This window comes from Caretta caretta, chromosome 2 (genome assembly GCF_965140235.1).
Source record: "Caretta caretta isolate rCarCar2 chromosome 2, rCarCar1.hap1, whole genome shotgun sequence".
NCBI classification, from domain to species: Eukaryota; Metazoa; Chordata; order Testudines; family Cheloniidae; genus Caretta; species Caretta caretta.
In genome coordinates this window covers 148,241,921-148,257,464 of record NC_134207.1, presented here as the reverse complement: position 1 = coordinate 148,257,464, position 15,544 = coordinate 148,241,921, and the positions used below count along the sequence as shown (strand labels likewise).

Genomic DNA, 15,544 nt, shown 5'->3' with positions numbered 1-15,544 from the left:
CATACTGATAATCCCATTCTAGTCCTGCCAGTTTTTGTTTGTGGACCTCCTCAGGCTCTGTGCCTGCCCCCTCTCCATCGCCACACAATCCCAGACCACCTCACTCAGGACCAAGGCAGATTCTGCCATCCCAGTCCTGGCTCCCTTTGCCTCATGGCCTGGTTTTTGGTTTGGGCTCCTGTGTAGACAATGCTTGTTTGCCGCTGGTGCAGCACATCCTTACACGCAGTAGGCGGACCCCCACAAGAGTTTGCTATATCGCAAAATGGAAATGTTTCACCTCCTGGGCTCAGCGCCACCACTTCCCCCTCGAGGCCATCTCCATCCCTAGCATCCTGGAATACCTCCTAGAACTTAAGACCTCAGTCGTTAACTTTAGCTCTGTCCGGGTGCACCTGACAGCATTGAGAGCCTTCCTCACCCCTGTGGACGGCCACTCGGTCTTTACACACTCCACCACCACCCACTTCTTCTGCTTAACAGCTTCCTGCCAGTGTGCAAGCCGCCCCCCCCTCCCCCCGACCTCAATCTTGTCCTCTCCACCCTCACCAGACCCCGTTCAAGCCTCTGGCCACATCCTCCCTCTTCCACCTCTCCATGGAAGTCATCTTCCTCGTGGCTATCACTTCTGCTCGGCAGAACAGCAAACTGGTGGCCATGATGGGCAATCTCCTCCCCCCAACCCCCAATACAGTTTTCCATAAAGACAAAGTTTCCTTGCGCCTCCACCCCAGATTCCTCCTGAAGGTAGTCTTGGAGTTTCACCTCAACCTGTCGATTCACCTTCCGGTCTTCTGTCCTAAGCTGCACGCCACTCCTGCAGACAGGACCCTGCATTTCTTAGATGTCTACCATGTGCTGGCGTTCTATCTTGACAGAACCTCCACCATTCATGCCTCCCCACATCTCTGTAGACAGATCCATGGGCCAAGTCCTGCCCTCCCAACGCATCTCAAGTGGGTCTCTGCATGCATCCATGTATGGTATATGCCGCCCAGCACAATTACAGTGCACTCAACATGGGCACAGGTGGCAACATCTGTCTTCCTGGCAGATGTCTTCTGGCATGACATCTGCTGAGTGGCAACGTGGCATTCTGTGCATACCTTCACTACCCATTACGCAATCAGCCAGAGGGCGGCAGACGCAGCTGTGGGCCATGTTGTCCTCCAGACTGCAATGCCTCTTGCATCCTCGCACACGCCTCTGCACTTATCACTGCTTGATACTCACCCACATTTGGAATACATATAGGGACCATAACTTGAAGAAGAAGAAGAGGCTGTTACTTATCTGTAACTGAAGGTTATTCAAGATGTGTTGTCCCTATTTGTATTCCAATACCTGCCCTCTGTCCCATCTGCTGTGTGCCGCACTGCTCAGCAGTAAGAGGGTGACTGAGAGGGTGTCACCCCACACAGCCTCATGTAACCTCACCTGGACCACGTGGCTACATACGTGTGGGTCGATGAATACTGATGCAGAAATCTTCTGACACATGGCGCGCATGCACACCCACAATGGAGTACAGATTGGGACCACACATCTCGAAGAACCTCCAGGAGGTAGGTAACCTCTTTTTCAAGTCTAAGAACTAGATTTTGATATCCTTAGTTGTGATTAATAAGTTGTTCTTGATCTATAAGCATTGTATTTTTGTAACTTGAACCACAGCTCTGGAAAGTGAAGAAAGCGCTGAAAATGACAGTTAAATGGAGAAGCATGAGGCCAACAATCCAGGTAAGTACCTTTGCTCTTTCATAATGACTAGAGCTATTGAGCTCTCTGCTCCTTCAGAGGTTAGTGAACAGCTTACTTTAAAATAAAATTCAAATCAACAAAATATGAAGATGTATAGATGTATGTAAAATGTATAGAAGTATACAAATGGTGCTGTGTTCATCCATTTGTATAATATGATTCAATTAAAAAGTTGCAGAAGTAGCTACAGAAAACCACAAATCAGTCTTCTATTATTACTGCTGGAGGATAGAAATGTTATTTGCTACTGAATTGAGACGATTAAGGCATCTTCTGCAAAACAGAGTTCTTCAAGTGCCAGTCCCTGTGTGTGTAACACTATGGGGTATGCATGCACTTCATGTGCCTGAGACCAGAGAATTCTTGCAAGCAGTGTCAATTGGTCTATGTCTGCACCCTTGGTCTCCTCACACACCATGGGTAAATGGGGTGGTATGGACTAACTGCCTATCCAGTTCCTTTTTACCACTGCATGGCCTAGTTTGTAATTTCCAGTATCTGGAGCCCTTCTTTCTGTCGTCTTTGTCTTCAAATCTGTAAATATTTCAGTTTTATAGTTATTTTTACTGTAGCGTACTTAGTGTTAGCAATTTTAAAGTATACTTAGTAACAGGTATAATCCCCGTCTCAGTGAACCGTTTAGCTTCCCTAGTATAGGATTTAGATTATGCCTAGGATACCAGACTTCAAAAATTGTCTCCTGTCCCTGATCCTTCTCAGTCAGTGATGCTTCCACTAGGTGCAGTATCTGTCAGTTGGGGTGATCCAAGTCCCACCTGGACCCTGCAGGCACAAGAACTCTGGCTGAAGAAGCAACTCGGGAAGAAAGCAATGAGGTCCCAGTTGGACCCTGCCCCCGTACATCTGCCAGAGTTCTAGAAGAGTGCACCTTTTAGCATAAGATCTGATACAGAAGCGGGAAACAGTAAAGTCAGGGACCCTTCACTGGGCTTCTACCATGAGAGTAAGGACTGTTGTCATAAGCAGAAGAGCAGAGCCCACTGACAATGCAACCTCAATGTGTTATGTGAACAAGCCAGGAGGAAACAAAGCCGCTCCCTAGCTTTGTCAGCAAGCAATAAAGGTTTGGCAATTGTGCATCATGGAAAACCTCATTTACACAACTGCTTACTTGCCCAGGTGCTCAGAATCACTTGGCCAGTGACCTCAGCAGGAACTTCTCTCAGAATCATGAGCGATTTCTGAAGAGCGATGTGCTGAGGTCCATTTTCAAGGACTGAGGCATTCTGACAGTGGACTTACTTTCAGTGAAAGACAACAAGAAATGCAGTCTATTTTGCTCTCAAGCGGGTCTCCGTCTAAGGCTCATTAACTGATGCTTTCCATTTGAATTGGGGATCAGTCCTTGTGTATGCCTTCCCCCCCCGATATCCCTCAAGTGATTCTCAGACTGAAATTGGATCATACTAACTCAGTGGTTCCCAAACTTTGGCAGCCCGCGAACCCCTTTAGTAATTGTGTAATTGTGAAATCTCGTGAACCGCCTCCTAAAAATGAATATTTCCAGGGATTTAAGTTTAAATTTCCTCAGTGTGATGGATGAGCTTGCTTTGCTATGCGTAGCTCTTGGAAGTCCGGAACCACTGGAGAAAGATGAAGTCTCAGGTCTGGTTCAGCATCAAGTCTGTTTCTATATTTGGTTTTCAGATGTGCATATGAGGAAAACGCTTTCTCGCATAAGTATTGTGACAAAGTTCCTTCTCTACCTCTGTGGGTCTTGCTCTTATTGGCGAATTTGCTCGCCTCAGAGATTCACAGCAGCCCTCAGTTTGGCCATTTTCATGAACCCACAGTCCAGGTCAACTCCTCCTGTGTCTGACTAGGAGTTGGGAGGTTTGGGGGGAACTTGGGCCTGCCCTCTACTCCGGGTTCCAGCCCAGGGCCCTGTGGAATGCAGCTGTCTTGGCTGCAGGTGTTTTAATCAGCCTGTCTTAATTATTTCCAGAAAGTTCCTGATTGTTCTGGAACCTTCCCTGTTGGGAAACGGAACGTCCTTTGCTTGCTCATCAGCTATCTGCTTTCTATTCTTTCCTAAAGCCCCCTGGCCTGGATTTTTCTTACTTTTTGAACCTGCCTTAGTCCCCCCCCCGCCCGGGCCAGACGCTTTTTTTTGCTTTGTTTTGATTCTTTGTTTTTTTTCTTCTTGCCGTCTACGTGCTGGTCAGCCCTCAGCTTGCTGCCAGCACCCGCCCCCCCCACGCCTGCTTTCGGGGGTAGCTATTTGCCGCAGCTAAGCCCCCCGGAGGAGGGGGGGGAAGATTGCCGATTTTGCTGTCCAGAGGGGGGAGTGGAAACCCCCAGACCCAGCCGTTTTGCTGGCAACTCAGACTTTCATTCTCAGCATGCCGGAAGCCTTGGAACACAGCCAACACAGCTGGAGAAGATGATTTCAGAAGACAGGAGAAATAATCGGGGGAAGCTATAAATCATCGTGAAGGGGGCCGTAAGACTGAGTAATTTTCTGAATTATACTCTCGTGGGGGGGAGTTTGACTGTGGTTACTTGCTTTTGTGGCGGCACAGGGGGTGTGGCGCAGAGCCCCCCCCGATCCATCGGTGTCCCTAACCCCCCCACCATTACTACAACTGTCACGGCCCCCCCGCCGTCCGTCCCTGCTGGCAACCTGCCATCTCCCTTCAGATCCAGCTGTTCGCTTTGAACTTTGCCTTGCGGACCGGACATAACAGCCGACCAACCGAGACTCTTTGGACAAACGTGTGTGGGTCTGCAGCCCCCCCCCCCCAGATTGCTTATCCCACAGCTTGCCCCTATTACTGGACCTCGATTTCGTTCCCCCCCCCCACGGCCTGCAGCCCAGCGGGGAGGAGCGGTTACTTTGCTTTCCCCTCCCTCCTCCTCCTTCTGGTGTCTCCCCATCTCTCCCTGCTCACAATTGTGGGGAACGAGAGGGGCGAGGCCCCTTTAACAAAATCAGTTGTCCCTCCCCCACCACCCCCCCGCCCGACCCCCAAGGTCCCCCCCGACCACTATTATTAAGATACTTGCCACACACACACCCCCGCTGGGGCACCGGCAGCAGGAGGCACCGGGGTGATCGCTGCTGCTGTGCCCACCGCCCCCCCAGATTCTAGGAAACCCCCCCCAGCTGGCCGGAAGGGTCAGGGCGGGATGAAAGGAAAGGGCCCCGCTAAAACCACTAAGCCCTCCATGGCAGGGGCTGCCCCACCGCTGTGGCCTCGTCATCAACCGTGGCGCCCCTCCCTGCGTTTCCCTCCACCAGCTCTGCGACTGTCCCTCCCCCGGCCCCCAGGACGTATGCCCGGGCGGTGACGGGCTCCCCCCTGCCTGCCGCCTCATCATCTCGCCGCCCCCCCCCCCGCCTCTGCTACCATCACCAGCGGCCGGGGCCCTTTCCCCGCCTTGACCAGGAGGCACGGTGTTCGTTGCCTCCTGGTGCCCGCCTCGCCCCATGTGGAGACATACGTGCAGGCGTTGGCGAAGGTGGTAGGACCCACGGCTATTGTGGCAGCCTCCAAGATGTATGGGAAGGTCGTTTTTTTCTTAGCTTGGGAGGCTGCCGCCCAGGAGGCGGTGGAGAGGGGCCTGGCGGTGGGGGGGTGTTTGTCCCCCTAGAGCCTCTAGAAGACCTGGGTGTTCGCCTCGTCCTCACCTCCGTTCCTCCCTTCTTACCCAATGTTGCCCTGTTACCCGCTCTTTCCACCCTGGGGAAACTTGTCTCTGTCATCAGCCCTCTCCCGTTGGGCTGCAAGGACCCCACCCTCCATCACGTCCTTTCGTTCTGCCGGCAAGTGCAGCTTCTACCGCCGGCAGGTGCGCGTGACAGAGAGGTGCTCGAGGGGTCTTTCCTAGTCCCCTACCAGGGAGCCTGCTATCGGGTCTTTTACTCCACCGGAGAGGCCCGGTGCTACCTCTGCCGCTCAGCGGGGCATGTCCGCAGAGACTGCCCTTTGGTCCGGGGGGGAGGGGCACCTGAAACCCCCGAGACCCGGCAGGACATCGGTCCCGTCGCTGCTGACACCCCTGGCTGCCCGGCACCTGAAACCAACCCTCCTCCTATTCGACCCATCGCTGCTCCCGTCCGGGCCCAAGAGATACCTTCCCTACAACGCCTGGGCGAGCAAGGGAGTTCCACCCTTGCTATTACCAATCCAGCAGAGCCTATGGAGGAGGGTGTGGCAAGGATATTACCGGGTATAGGAGAGGGCCCGCCCCAAGGAGAAACCCCCGCCCCTCATGCTGCCTCACCGCTACCCCCCTGAACCGTCGCCTCCGCCCCCCGACACGACCCCTGCTAACCAACCCCCAGATGACGTTATGGAGGGCTGGACCCTAGTTCAGGGGAAGCGAGGCAAGCGGAAGGCTCGAGCTCCGCTGCATCCATCCGACGCGGAAGCCCCCCGGAAGACCAGGAAAGGAGGCACTGATATCGAGCCTCCTGCCATGGCCACGGCCACGAGTGAGATCCATCCGCTGGTGTCGGGAGGGGAAGACAGACTGACATTGGAGGGCAGAATCCCCCCTCCACGGGAGACCCTCCCCTCCGAGACTCCTGAGGACGCCCCTTCTGCCTGGATACCACCCGAACCCCCCACGGACCCCGAAGCGACCGTTGAGGCGGGCCCTAGAGGAGAGGCCCCCGGGGTAGCAGGAGCTGGCCTCTCCCCCGTGTATGCGGAGATTGAGGCCCTAGATTTGACCCCGGTCACCTAGGGAGAGGATGATGTACTGCTGGCTGGCCTCGAGCTGGGCAACCTTACCCGAGCCCCCCTTTCCCCATGCTCCCTCCCCCTAATTGCCTTCCCGGGCGAGCACCCTGCAGAAGGTGGTCCACCACCTGATGCCATGGCCTCTAAGACCACCATGGAGCCAGTGCCTAGCATTATTGGGAGCCCCCTCCCTTACCCCTTAACCCTTGACTCTGCTCAGGAGGCACTTTCCTTTAGCTGCTTGCCTCCTGAACCCCAGAGCCTTACCCCTGTCCCCACCTCTGTCCCTGCCTAAGTCCCCTCCTCCTGCAATGCTAATGCCGCCACTGGGGTTATTTCCTTCCCGCCTTTCGCAGATTCCCCCCAGGGAGCAGTCTTTGCACTCTCTAGTCGCGACCCATTAGGAGTTGCAATTTTTTCTCTGCCATCCTCCTCCACCCCAAGGCGTGAAATGAATTTAATAACCCCAGCCTGTCAGACGCCCCGTCGGTGGTCCGCACCCTGTCTACCCACCTTAGCGGACCACGAGACTGTATTAAGAGTCCCACCAGGGAACACCCCGGAAATTGTAACCCCACACCCCCATGAGCTGCGGCATGCACTACGGAAGTTCCTAGAACACACCTGTGGCGCCCGCAATAGAGTACAGCTGGCTCTTCAGCTATGGGGGGACTTTGACCAAATCCTCCAGGCCACAAGGGCCCTTATAAAGGAGGGCAGGGGGCAAGGAAGGCGCGGTGCTGCGGCCTACGAGCGAGCCCGCTGCTTCCGACACGATCTACTCATCCACGTGATGGGTCACGGGTTGCTGCGCAACCCGCCGGGGGCCTTGAACACCCCCGCCAACAAGAAACCCCCACCCACCCCAGCCCTCTGCATGACGCCTCTCATTATTGCAACCCTGAATACCAGGGGCTGTAGGATGGCTCTCCGCAGGTCCCAGGTGCTCTCTTACCTTCGGGAAAGGGGGTACTCTGTAGTTTTCCTGCAGGAGACCCATACGGACCCGGCCGCCGAGGACAGGTGGGGGCTGGAGTGGGGGGACGGGGTATACTTTAGCCACTTCGCGACTTGGCAAGCTGGAGTGGTGACCCTGTTCTCCCCCAACCTACGGCCCGAGGTGCTAGGGGTCACTGGGGCCGTGCCGGGCCACCTGCTGCACCTTCGAGTCCGTATGGAGGGGCTCGTGGTCAATCTTGTTAACATCTATGCCCCGCAAACGAGCCCAAAGCGGCCACAATTCTATCAGCGGGTGTCCGACTTCCTCGGCACCCTAGATTCGCACGAGTGCCTGGTCCTGGGAGGGGACTTCAACACCACCCTCGAGGAACGGGACCGCTCAGGGGCCGAGCCGAGCCCAGCTGCCGCGAACATTCTCCGAGGAATAGTCGAACATCACTCCCTAGTGGACGTCTCGCGTGACCATCACCCAGATGACACTTCCACGTTCACCTTTGTCCGGGTGGAGGCCCATCGGTCACACCACTCTTGGTTGGACTGTATTTACTTATCCCGTTTCCATCTTTCACAGGCCCACTCCTCCACTATTCGGCCGGCCCTGTTCTCCGACCATCATTTAGCCACCATAACGGTCTCCCTCCGTGCAGAGAGACCGGGGCCGGCCTATTGGCACTTTAACAACAGCCTGTTGGAGGACGAGAGCTTTGTGACATCCTTCCGGGAGTTTTGGCTGGCCTGGCGAGAGCAGTGGCGTGTCTTTCCCTCGGTGCGGCGATGGTGGGATCTAGGGAAGGTGCGCGCCAAGCTCTTCTGCCGTGACCACACTCGGGACACCAGCCGACAGAGAAATGCGGCGATAGAGCAGTTGGAACGGGAGGTCTTAGAGATGGAGAGGCACCTGGCCACCAACCCCAAGGACCTGCGGAGTGTGCCAGGAGAAGTGGGAGGAGCTCCAGGCCCTCGAGCACCACCGGGCTGAGGTGCCTTCGTTCGGTCCCGCATCCGCCTCCTTCAGGAGATGGACCGCGGCTCCCACTTTTTCTATGCCCTGGAGAAAACGAGGGGGGCCAAGAAACACGTCACCCGCCTTCTTGCAGAAGACGGCACCCCCTTCATGGATCCGGAGCAGATGTGTGGGAGGGCCCGTGACTTCTACACAAGCCTTTTCTTCCCGGATCCGACCGATCCTGGCATTTGCGGGGTGCTCTGGGAGGAACTCCCCACGGTCAGCGTGGGCGACCGAGACCGGCTAGAGCTGCCTCTCACCCTGGCCAAGTTCTCGGAAGCCCTCCGTCGCATGCCCACCAATAAAACTCCGGGCATGGACGGGCTGACCGTGGAGTTTTACCGCACGTTCTGGGACATTCTCGGCCCAGACCTAGTCACTGTCTGGGCTGAGTCCTTGCAGAGCGGGGTCCTCCCTCTGTCGTGCAGGCGAGAGGTGCTCGCCTTGTTGCCGAAGAAGGGGGACCTCCGCGATTTACGAAACTGGCGTCCCGTCTCACTCCTTAGCACGGATTACAAAATCTTAGCGAAAGCAATCTCGCTGCGGCTAGGGTCCATGATGGCGGACGTGATCCACCCAGACTAGACCTATACTGTCCCGGGTCGCAGCATTTTTGACAACCTCTTTCTAGTCCGAGACCTTTTGGAACTCGGGCGGAGAGATGGTCTGTCGTTCGCCCTCCTGTCTCTTGATCAGGAGAAGGCATTCGATAGAGTAGACCATGGGTACCTCCTGAGCACTCTGCAGGCGTTTGATTCGGACCTCAGTTTGTGAGTTTTCTCCGGGTGCTGTATGCCTCCGCGGAGTGTTTGGTTAGGCTCAACTGGACCCTGACCGAACCGGTCAGCTTCGGGCGAGTAGTGCAGCAGGGGTGCCCCCTCTCGGGCTAGCTGTATGCTCTGGCGATCGAGCCTTTCCTCTGTCTCCTCCGCAGGAGGATGACAGGGTTGGTGCTGCGGGAGCCGGAGCTGCAGCTGGTCCTGTCGGCGTACGCCAATGACGTACTCCTCGTGGTCCAGGACCCGGGTGACTTGGCGCGAGTGGAGGCATGCCAGGCCATCTATTCGGCAGCCTCCTCCGCCCGAGTCAACTGGGTCAAGAGCTCTGGCTTGGCGGTGGGGGACTGGCGGCAGGTAAGCTCCCTCCCACCCGCGCTTCAGACCATCTGGTGGAGTGCGGGTCCACTGCTCTCTCTCAGCGTTTACCTTTCCACCACGCACCCTTCCCCGCCGGAGAACTGGCAAAATTTAGAGGGCGGGGTGATAGAGCGGATCCGGAAATGGACGAGGCTACTCCGATGTCTCTCCCTCCGTGGGAGAGCACTGGTGCTTAACCAACTAGTCGTGTCCACGCTCTGGTACCAGCTCAACACCCTGGCCCCGGCCCCGGGTTTCCTGACCCACTTCCGGAGATTGATTCTAGAGTTCTTTTGATCAGGAATGCACTGGGCCCCTGTTGGAGTTCTTCATTTACTCCTGAAGGAAGGAGGGCAGGGCCTGAAGTGTCTGTACACTCAGGTCCGCGTTTTCCGCCTCCAGGCCCTGCAGTGGCTCCTTTATAGTGCAGGTAGTTCGACGTGGAGCATATTGGCGCACGCCTTCCTGCATGAACTGCAGCCGGTCAGTTTTCAAATCGCACCAAGGAATTATTTATACACACTCACGCTTCACACCCTTCACGCCCACACCCTGGTGTCCCGCCCCGATACAAAGTGGCGGGACCTCCTGCCACCCTTGGAGGATGAGCAACCTCGGTGGGCCAGCCTGTATTCCACCTTGGTTCCGAGGCCCGTCGGGGACATCAGTTGGCGGCTCCTTCACGGAGCTGTGAGCACGGGCGTGTTTCTGACACGGTTTACCCCCATCCCAGATACTTCCCCTTTTGTAATATGAGGGAAACCCTGGTGCACGTATATTTAGAGGGTGCCAAATTGCAGCCCCTTTTCCAGCTCCTCACATATATTCTATTGCGCTTTTGGCTTCATTTCTCCCCTCACCTTTTTATCTATACACTCCCCATCTGTGGCCCCAGAAAATCGCGAGACCTGCTGGTCAACCTCCTCCTAACCTTGGCTAAAACAGCCATTTATAAAACCAGAGAGGGGAAGTTGGCCCATGAAGCGTCCTGCGATTGTAGGGCCTTTTTCCGATCCTCAGTACATTCACGAATCCGGGCGGAGTTCCTCTGGGCGGCGTCCACCGACTCCCTTGACGCCTTCGAGGAGCGGTGGGCGCTGTCCGGGGTTCTCTGCTTGGTGACCCCGTCCGGTTCCCTCCGTCTGACCCTTTGATTGAGGGGAAGAGCGAGAGACGCCAGCCCCAGCCGTTGCCACTGTGGATACCATCGTTACTGTCATCCAGGAGGGGTCCTATAATACATGGGTGTCTAACCCCCCCACCCATAAACCGCCCACCCCGCAGCCGTGCCCATCTTTCCGGGCACTCTCAGGAGAGGGATAATCGGTGACACTGGGCGCGGCACTAGGTAACTCGAGGGGGTGGAAGACCACGAGTGTCGAGGAAGCCCCCCCGCTCTGGGCCCAGGCTAGCCTGAACACTTTTGTACAATTACTTATGATTTAGGTCTTTAAATGTAGTTTTTCTTTGATTTAATCAGTTTCTGTATAGGCTGTTGTACAGTTAGTGGCTGAAGGGCTCAATTTTCTGTCTGCATCATGTTGAAGAGAGTGAGGGTTGTAGCTGAGTGCTATGTGCTCTTTTGAAGCATTTGTAGATTTGCATTAAGTTTTATATAGTACAATGAAAGTTAGTAGTAAGTTTTTCATCTTTACGAGCTGAGCTTTAATCACTGAAACTTGAGCCAACTGCAGTATACCCATGGGCTCAACAGATCTCTTGAACCTTTGTAGCCTTCTTCTGTCAAGAATGATATTGAAAAATGAGTTGTCTTGTAATGGTTCATGTAGTATTTAGCAAAGAAATTCCAGGGCAAACTCCTTGCCTTGGGATAGTGCTTTATATTGCACCTTTTTTTTTTTTTCTTCAACTTAAAAAATCCTGTTGCTAGTTGTCATCTTCCTTGTTTTAGATTGCAATTAGACCTAATATCATTGACATTTCCTTTGAATTTTTTGCTAATACTGACTTTTTTCCCTAACAAAGTAGTGTATTTTTTCCCCTTCTATTTTATTTGTCTAAACCAATTACGATTACTTCTCTATTAAATCTAATACAGTTTGGTGCATACAATGAATCTGAAAAGAGAACTGAAGAATATGATACCCAGGTAAGACACGGTCCTGTAATATTGTTGACATGTTGGTTATTTAATGAAATATGTAGTGGGACTTGGTGCAATCTGCTGGTTGGAGAACTTAGTCTTCTTCTGGACAGCAAAAAGATAGTGTGAAAAATTAGATCAAATATTAACTTGAGTCTTCCTTACAAAAGCGGACTGAAACAAATATTGTTTTCAGTGTCCATGGAATTCATGTATTTTTTTAGTTTAGCAGGGACCGTAACAGCCTAGTCTGACCTCTTGCGCAATGCAGACCATAGACGTTCACCCAGTAGTTCCTGCATCTATCCCAATAATTTGTGGCTGAACTAGAGTGTATTTCTTGATTTAAAGGTTATCGGTGATTAAAAAAAATTTCAGGTCCCTTTGTTCTACAAAAACCTGCATTTTTGGTATACAGTTTTAAAATAGCATTGGTGTAGGTAGTCTTGAGAGTTCACTATAATTTTGAGGTAAATCTTGAATTTTAAGTTGCTTCAGCATGTTTCTGCACTTTATTGCTGCAGATCTGAAGAAATTATTTAAGTGGTATGCTCTAAGAGTAGGAATTTTTCCAGTCTGATGCACATCAGTTGTTGTCTTTTTGTTTTGGGGAAACATATCCTCTGGACAGATGAAGTCTGCCATGGTTTACCTCCCCAGGGCTGGTAGCTCATGCATCAGACCTTTTTGTTATGGCAGTCCATAAATCTAAAGTGCCAAAGCCATAGTGCTGCCTTTACCTCCCATACTGCCAGGAGTTTTGGACCTGCTAGTTCCAGTTACCCACACTTGTCTCCAATTCAGACTACTCCATCTTTTCCCTCCCCTGAAATGAAAAGAGAAGAGGAAACCCAGTGAAACCGTATTCGCCTCTGTTACCTAGAAGTGTGATTCCATCTCTGACCAAAGCCATATTGTATGTTTTTGTAGTGGTAACATGGTCTTGTCCTTTGAATAGGAGGACTGGGAGTCAGAAAACCAGGTGTCATAAATATAAAGGGAAGGGTAAACCCCTTTGAAATCCCTCCTGGCCAGGGGAAAGCTCCTCTCACCTGTAAAGGGTTAAGAAGCTAAAGGTAACCTCGCTGGCACCTGACCAAAATGACCAATGAGGAGACAAGATACTTTCAAAGGCTGGGAGGAGGGAGAGAAACAAAGGGTCTGGGTCTGTCTGTATGCTGGTCTTTGCCAGGGATAGACCAGGAATGGAGTCTTAGAACTTTTAGTAAGTAATCTAGCTAGGTATGTGTTAGATTATGATTTCTTTAAATGGCTGAGAAAAGAATTGTGCTGAATAGAATAACTATTTCTGTCTGTGTATCTTTTTTGTAACTTAAGGTTTTGCCTAGAGGGGTTCTCTATGTTTTTGAATCTAATTACCCTGTAAGATATCTACCCTCCTGATTTTACAGGGGGGATTTCTTTATTTCTATTTACTTCTATTTTTTATTAAAAGTCTTCTTGTAAAAACTGAATGCTTTTTCATTGTTCTCAGATCCAAGGGTTTGGGTCTGTAGTCACCTAGGCAAATTGAGGCTTTTTACCAAACCTTGTCCAGGAAGTGGGGTGCAAGGTTTTGGGAAGTATTTTGGGGGGGAAGGACGCGTCCAAACAGCTCTTCCCCAGTAACCAGTATTAGTTTGGTGGTGGTAGCGGCCATTCCAAGGATAACGGGTGTAATATTTTGTACCTTGGGGAAGTTTTGACCTAAGCTGGTAAAGATAAGCTTAGGAGGTTTTTCATGCAGGTCCCCACATCTGTACCCTAGAGTTCAGAGTGGGGGAGGAACCTTGACACCAGGGTTCCAAGTCATTATAGAATTGCAAATAAATTTGTCTGAATATGTGAATATCTCATCTTCAACTTTATTTAAGATATGCATGTAAAATGTTTAGCTGTCCTTAATTCTTACACTAAAGCTAGCCAACTCTTTTTGAACTAATCAAAGTTGTCATTAATTTGAACAGAGAATACACTGGTTTCTATGCAAATGCTAAATGATTCCTAGGCCTTCATCAGTTATGAAGACCTAGTCTGTCTGTTTTGAATGATATCCTACTGTAAGATCCCTTGGAAGCATCAGAACCTACATCTCCTTCCAGTGATTGTCCATATGCATATTCCACTTCTGATATGCATCCACTGCAAGCGCTTGGGACTTTTGGCCAGCATTATGTGTACAGCATGCCTGCACCCTGAAGCTTCTCTGGTTCTCCAGCAAGGTCATGAAAGGGCAGTGTGTGTCAAGTGCCATCAGTTCCTCTCAGCCGCCTCCTGACATTGATGAAACAGAGCATTTGCAGTCCGTAACACAGACCCCGCCCTGCCCCACACAATCCAGAATTGTAATTGTTAGTTGTTCCTAGTTAGTCTCTTATTAGTATAGATGATTCTCTGCCCGTTGACCAAAAGAAACCTACAATGGCTATAAGAACTGCCCTTCATGTGAAGGAACCATGCCCATCAATGAGGAGTACTAGAAATGCCTGTGTTGTCTTGGAGAGTCATACATCCCAAGGAAGTGTTCCACTTACAAATCTTTTATTTCAAGGACATGTGAGGTCAGAGAGGCAAGACTTCAGGTATCTTCTGAATGAATCTGAGACCCACCTTGGATCAGGCTGTCTAGACGTCTCTCTGTGAGATCCAGCATCAAAGAGCACAAACACTGGTTCACTTTCATATGCACATGAGCATTCCATTGGAGAGAAGAAGCATTCTGATAAATCCCAGAGTCAGGGATCTCCAAGAGCAGATCTCCCACCAGGGGTTGCTTGAGAAGAATCACCCTCCTCTGCACCAAACTATCAAGACTTCTCAACTCCATGAGGCTTCCAAGAAGGTCACTCAGTTTAAGACACTGACTCAGAGACTAGCCGTCAGAGATCTAGCACCGGTTATATCAGAGGTGTGCAAACTGCGGACCACATATGGCCCGCGGGACTGTCCTGCCTGGCCCTTGAGCTCCTGGCCGGGGAGGCTAGCCCCCGGCCCCTCCCCTGCTGTCCTCCCTCCCCCATGGCCTCAGCTTGCTGTGCCACCAGTGCTCTGGGCGGCGGGACTGTGATCTCCTGCCGGGCAGTGCAGCTGCAAGAGCCGCCGGCCTGCCCCAGTGCCTCGAGACTGTGCGGTGGTGTGGCTGGCTCCGGCCGGGCAGCGTGGCTGCCAGTCCTGGTGCTCTGAGCAGCACGGTAAGGGGGCAGGGAGTGGAGGCGGTGGGTGTTGGATAAGAGGCAGGGATCCTGGGGGGGCAGGTGGATAGGTGTGGGAGTCTCAGGGGGCAGGGGCGTGGATAGGGGGCATGGAAGTCAGGGAGCGGGGGGGTGGTTAGGGATGGGGGAGTCCTGGGTGGGGGCGGTCAGAGGATAAGGGGGGGGGTTGGATGGGTTGGAGATTCTGAGGGGGACAGTCAGGGGGCAGGAAGTGGGGGTTGATAGGGGGCGGGGGCCAGGCTGTTTGGGGAAGCACAGCCTTCCCTGCCTGCCCTCCATACAGTTTTGGAACCCCGATGTGGCCCTCAGGCAAAAAGTTTGTCCACCCCTGAATTACATCACTGACTGCTTTGGACTTAATGGTAGCACTGCAAACCATGAGCACCACAACCTATCACTTTTACACTGGCACTCTCTGGACTGACAGTTTCTGTCACCAGGTGGTCCAGGCACTTCACAACTGCAACGAGCACTAACAAGGTTCATGGCACTGAGAGATCTAGAGCTTCTATAGGAGCCAGAGTCTCCACCTCGCTCCTATTAGCAGGACTGTATCCATGGCATTATCCACATCTGCACACCACCTCTGGATCCACTTCTATACAGTCAGAGGAGATGGATCAGCAACACACCACCTCTCCTCCAGCCTCCACTCC

At 52.6% G+C, this 15,544-nt stretch overlaps 1 protein-coding gene across 2 annotated transcripts in view; it reads left to right on the top strand.

The window, feature by feature from the left end:
- CLPTM1L (CLPTM1 like) overlaps positions 1–15,544 on the top strand; it is a 115,305-nt gene that overhangs the window by 69,902 nt on the left and 29,859 nt on the right. For both annotated transcript variants that reach the window (XM_048839513.2, XM_075125480.1), the window contains exons 10-11: positions 1,675–1,740; positions 11,632–11,682. In XM_048839513.2, coding sequence (XP_048695470.1) covers positions 1,675–1,740; positions 11,632–11,682 — 117 coding nt within the window. The remainder of the gene's footprint in view (positions 1–1,674; positions 1,741–11,631; positions 11,683–15,544) is intronic.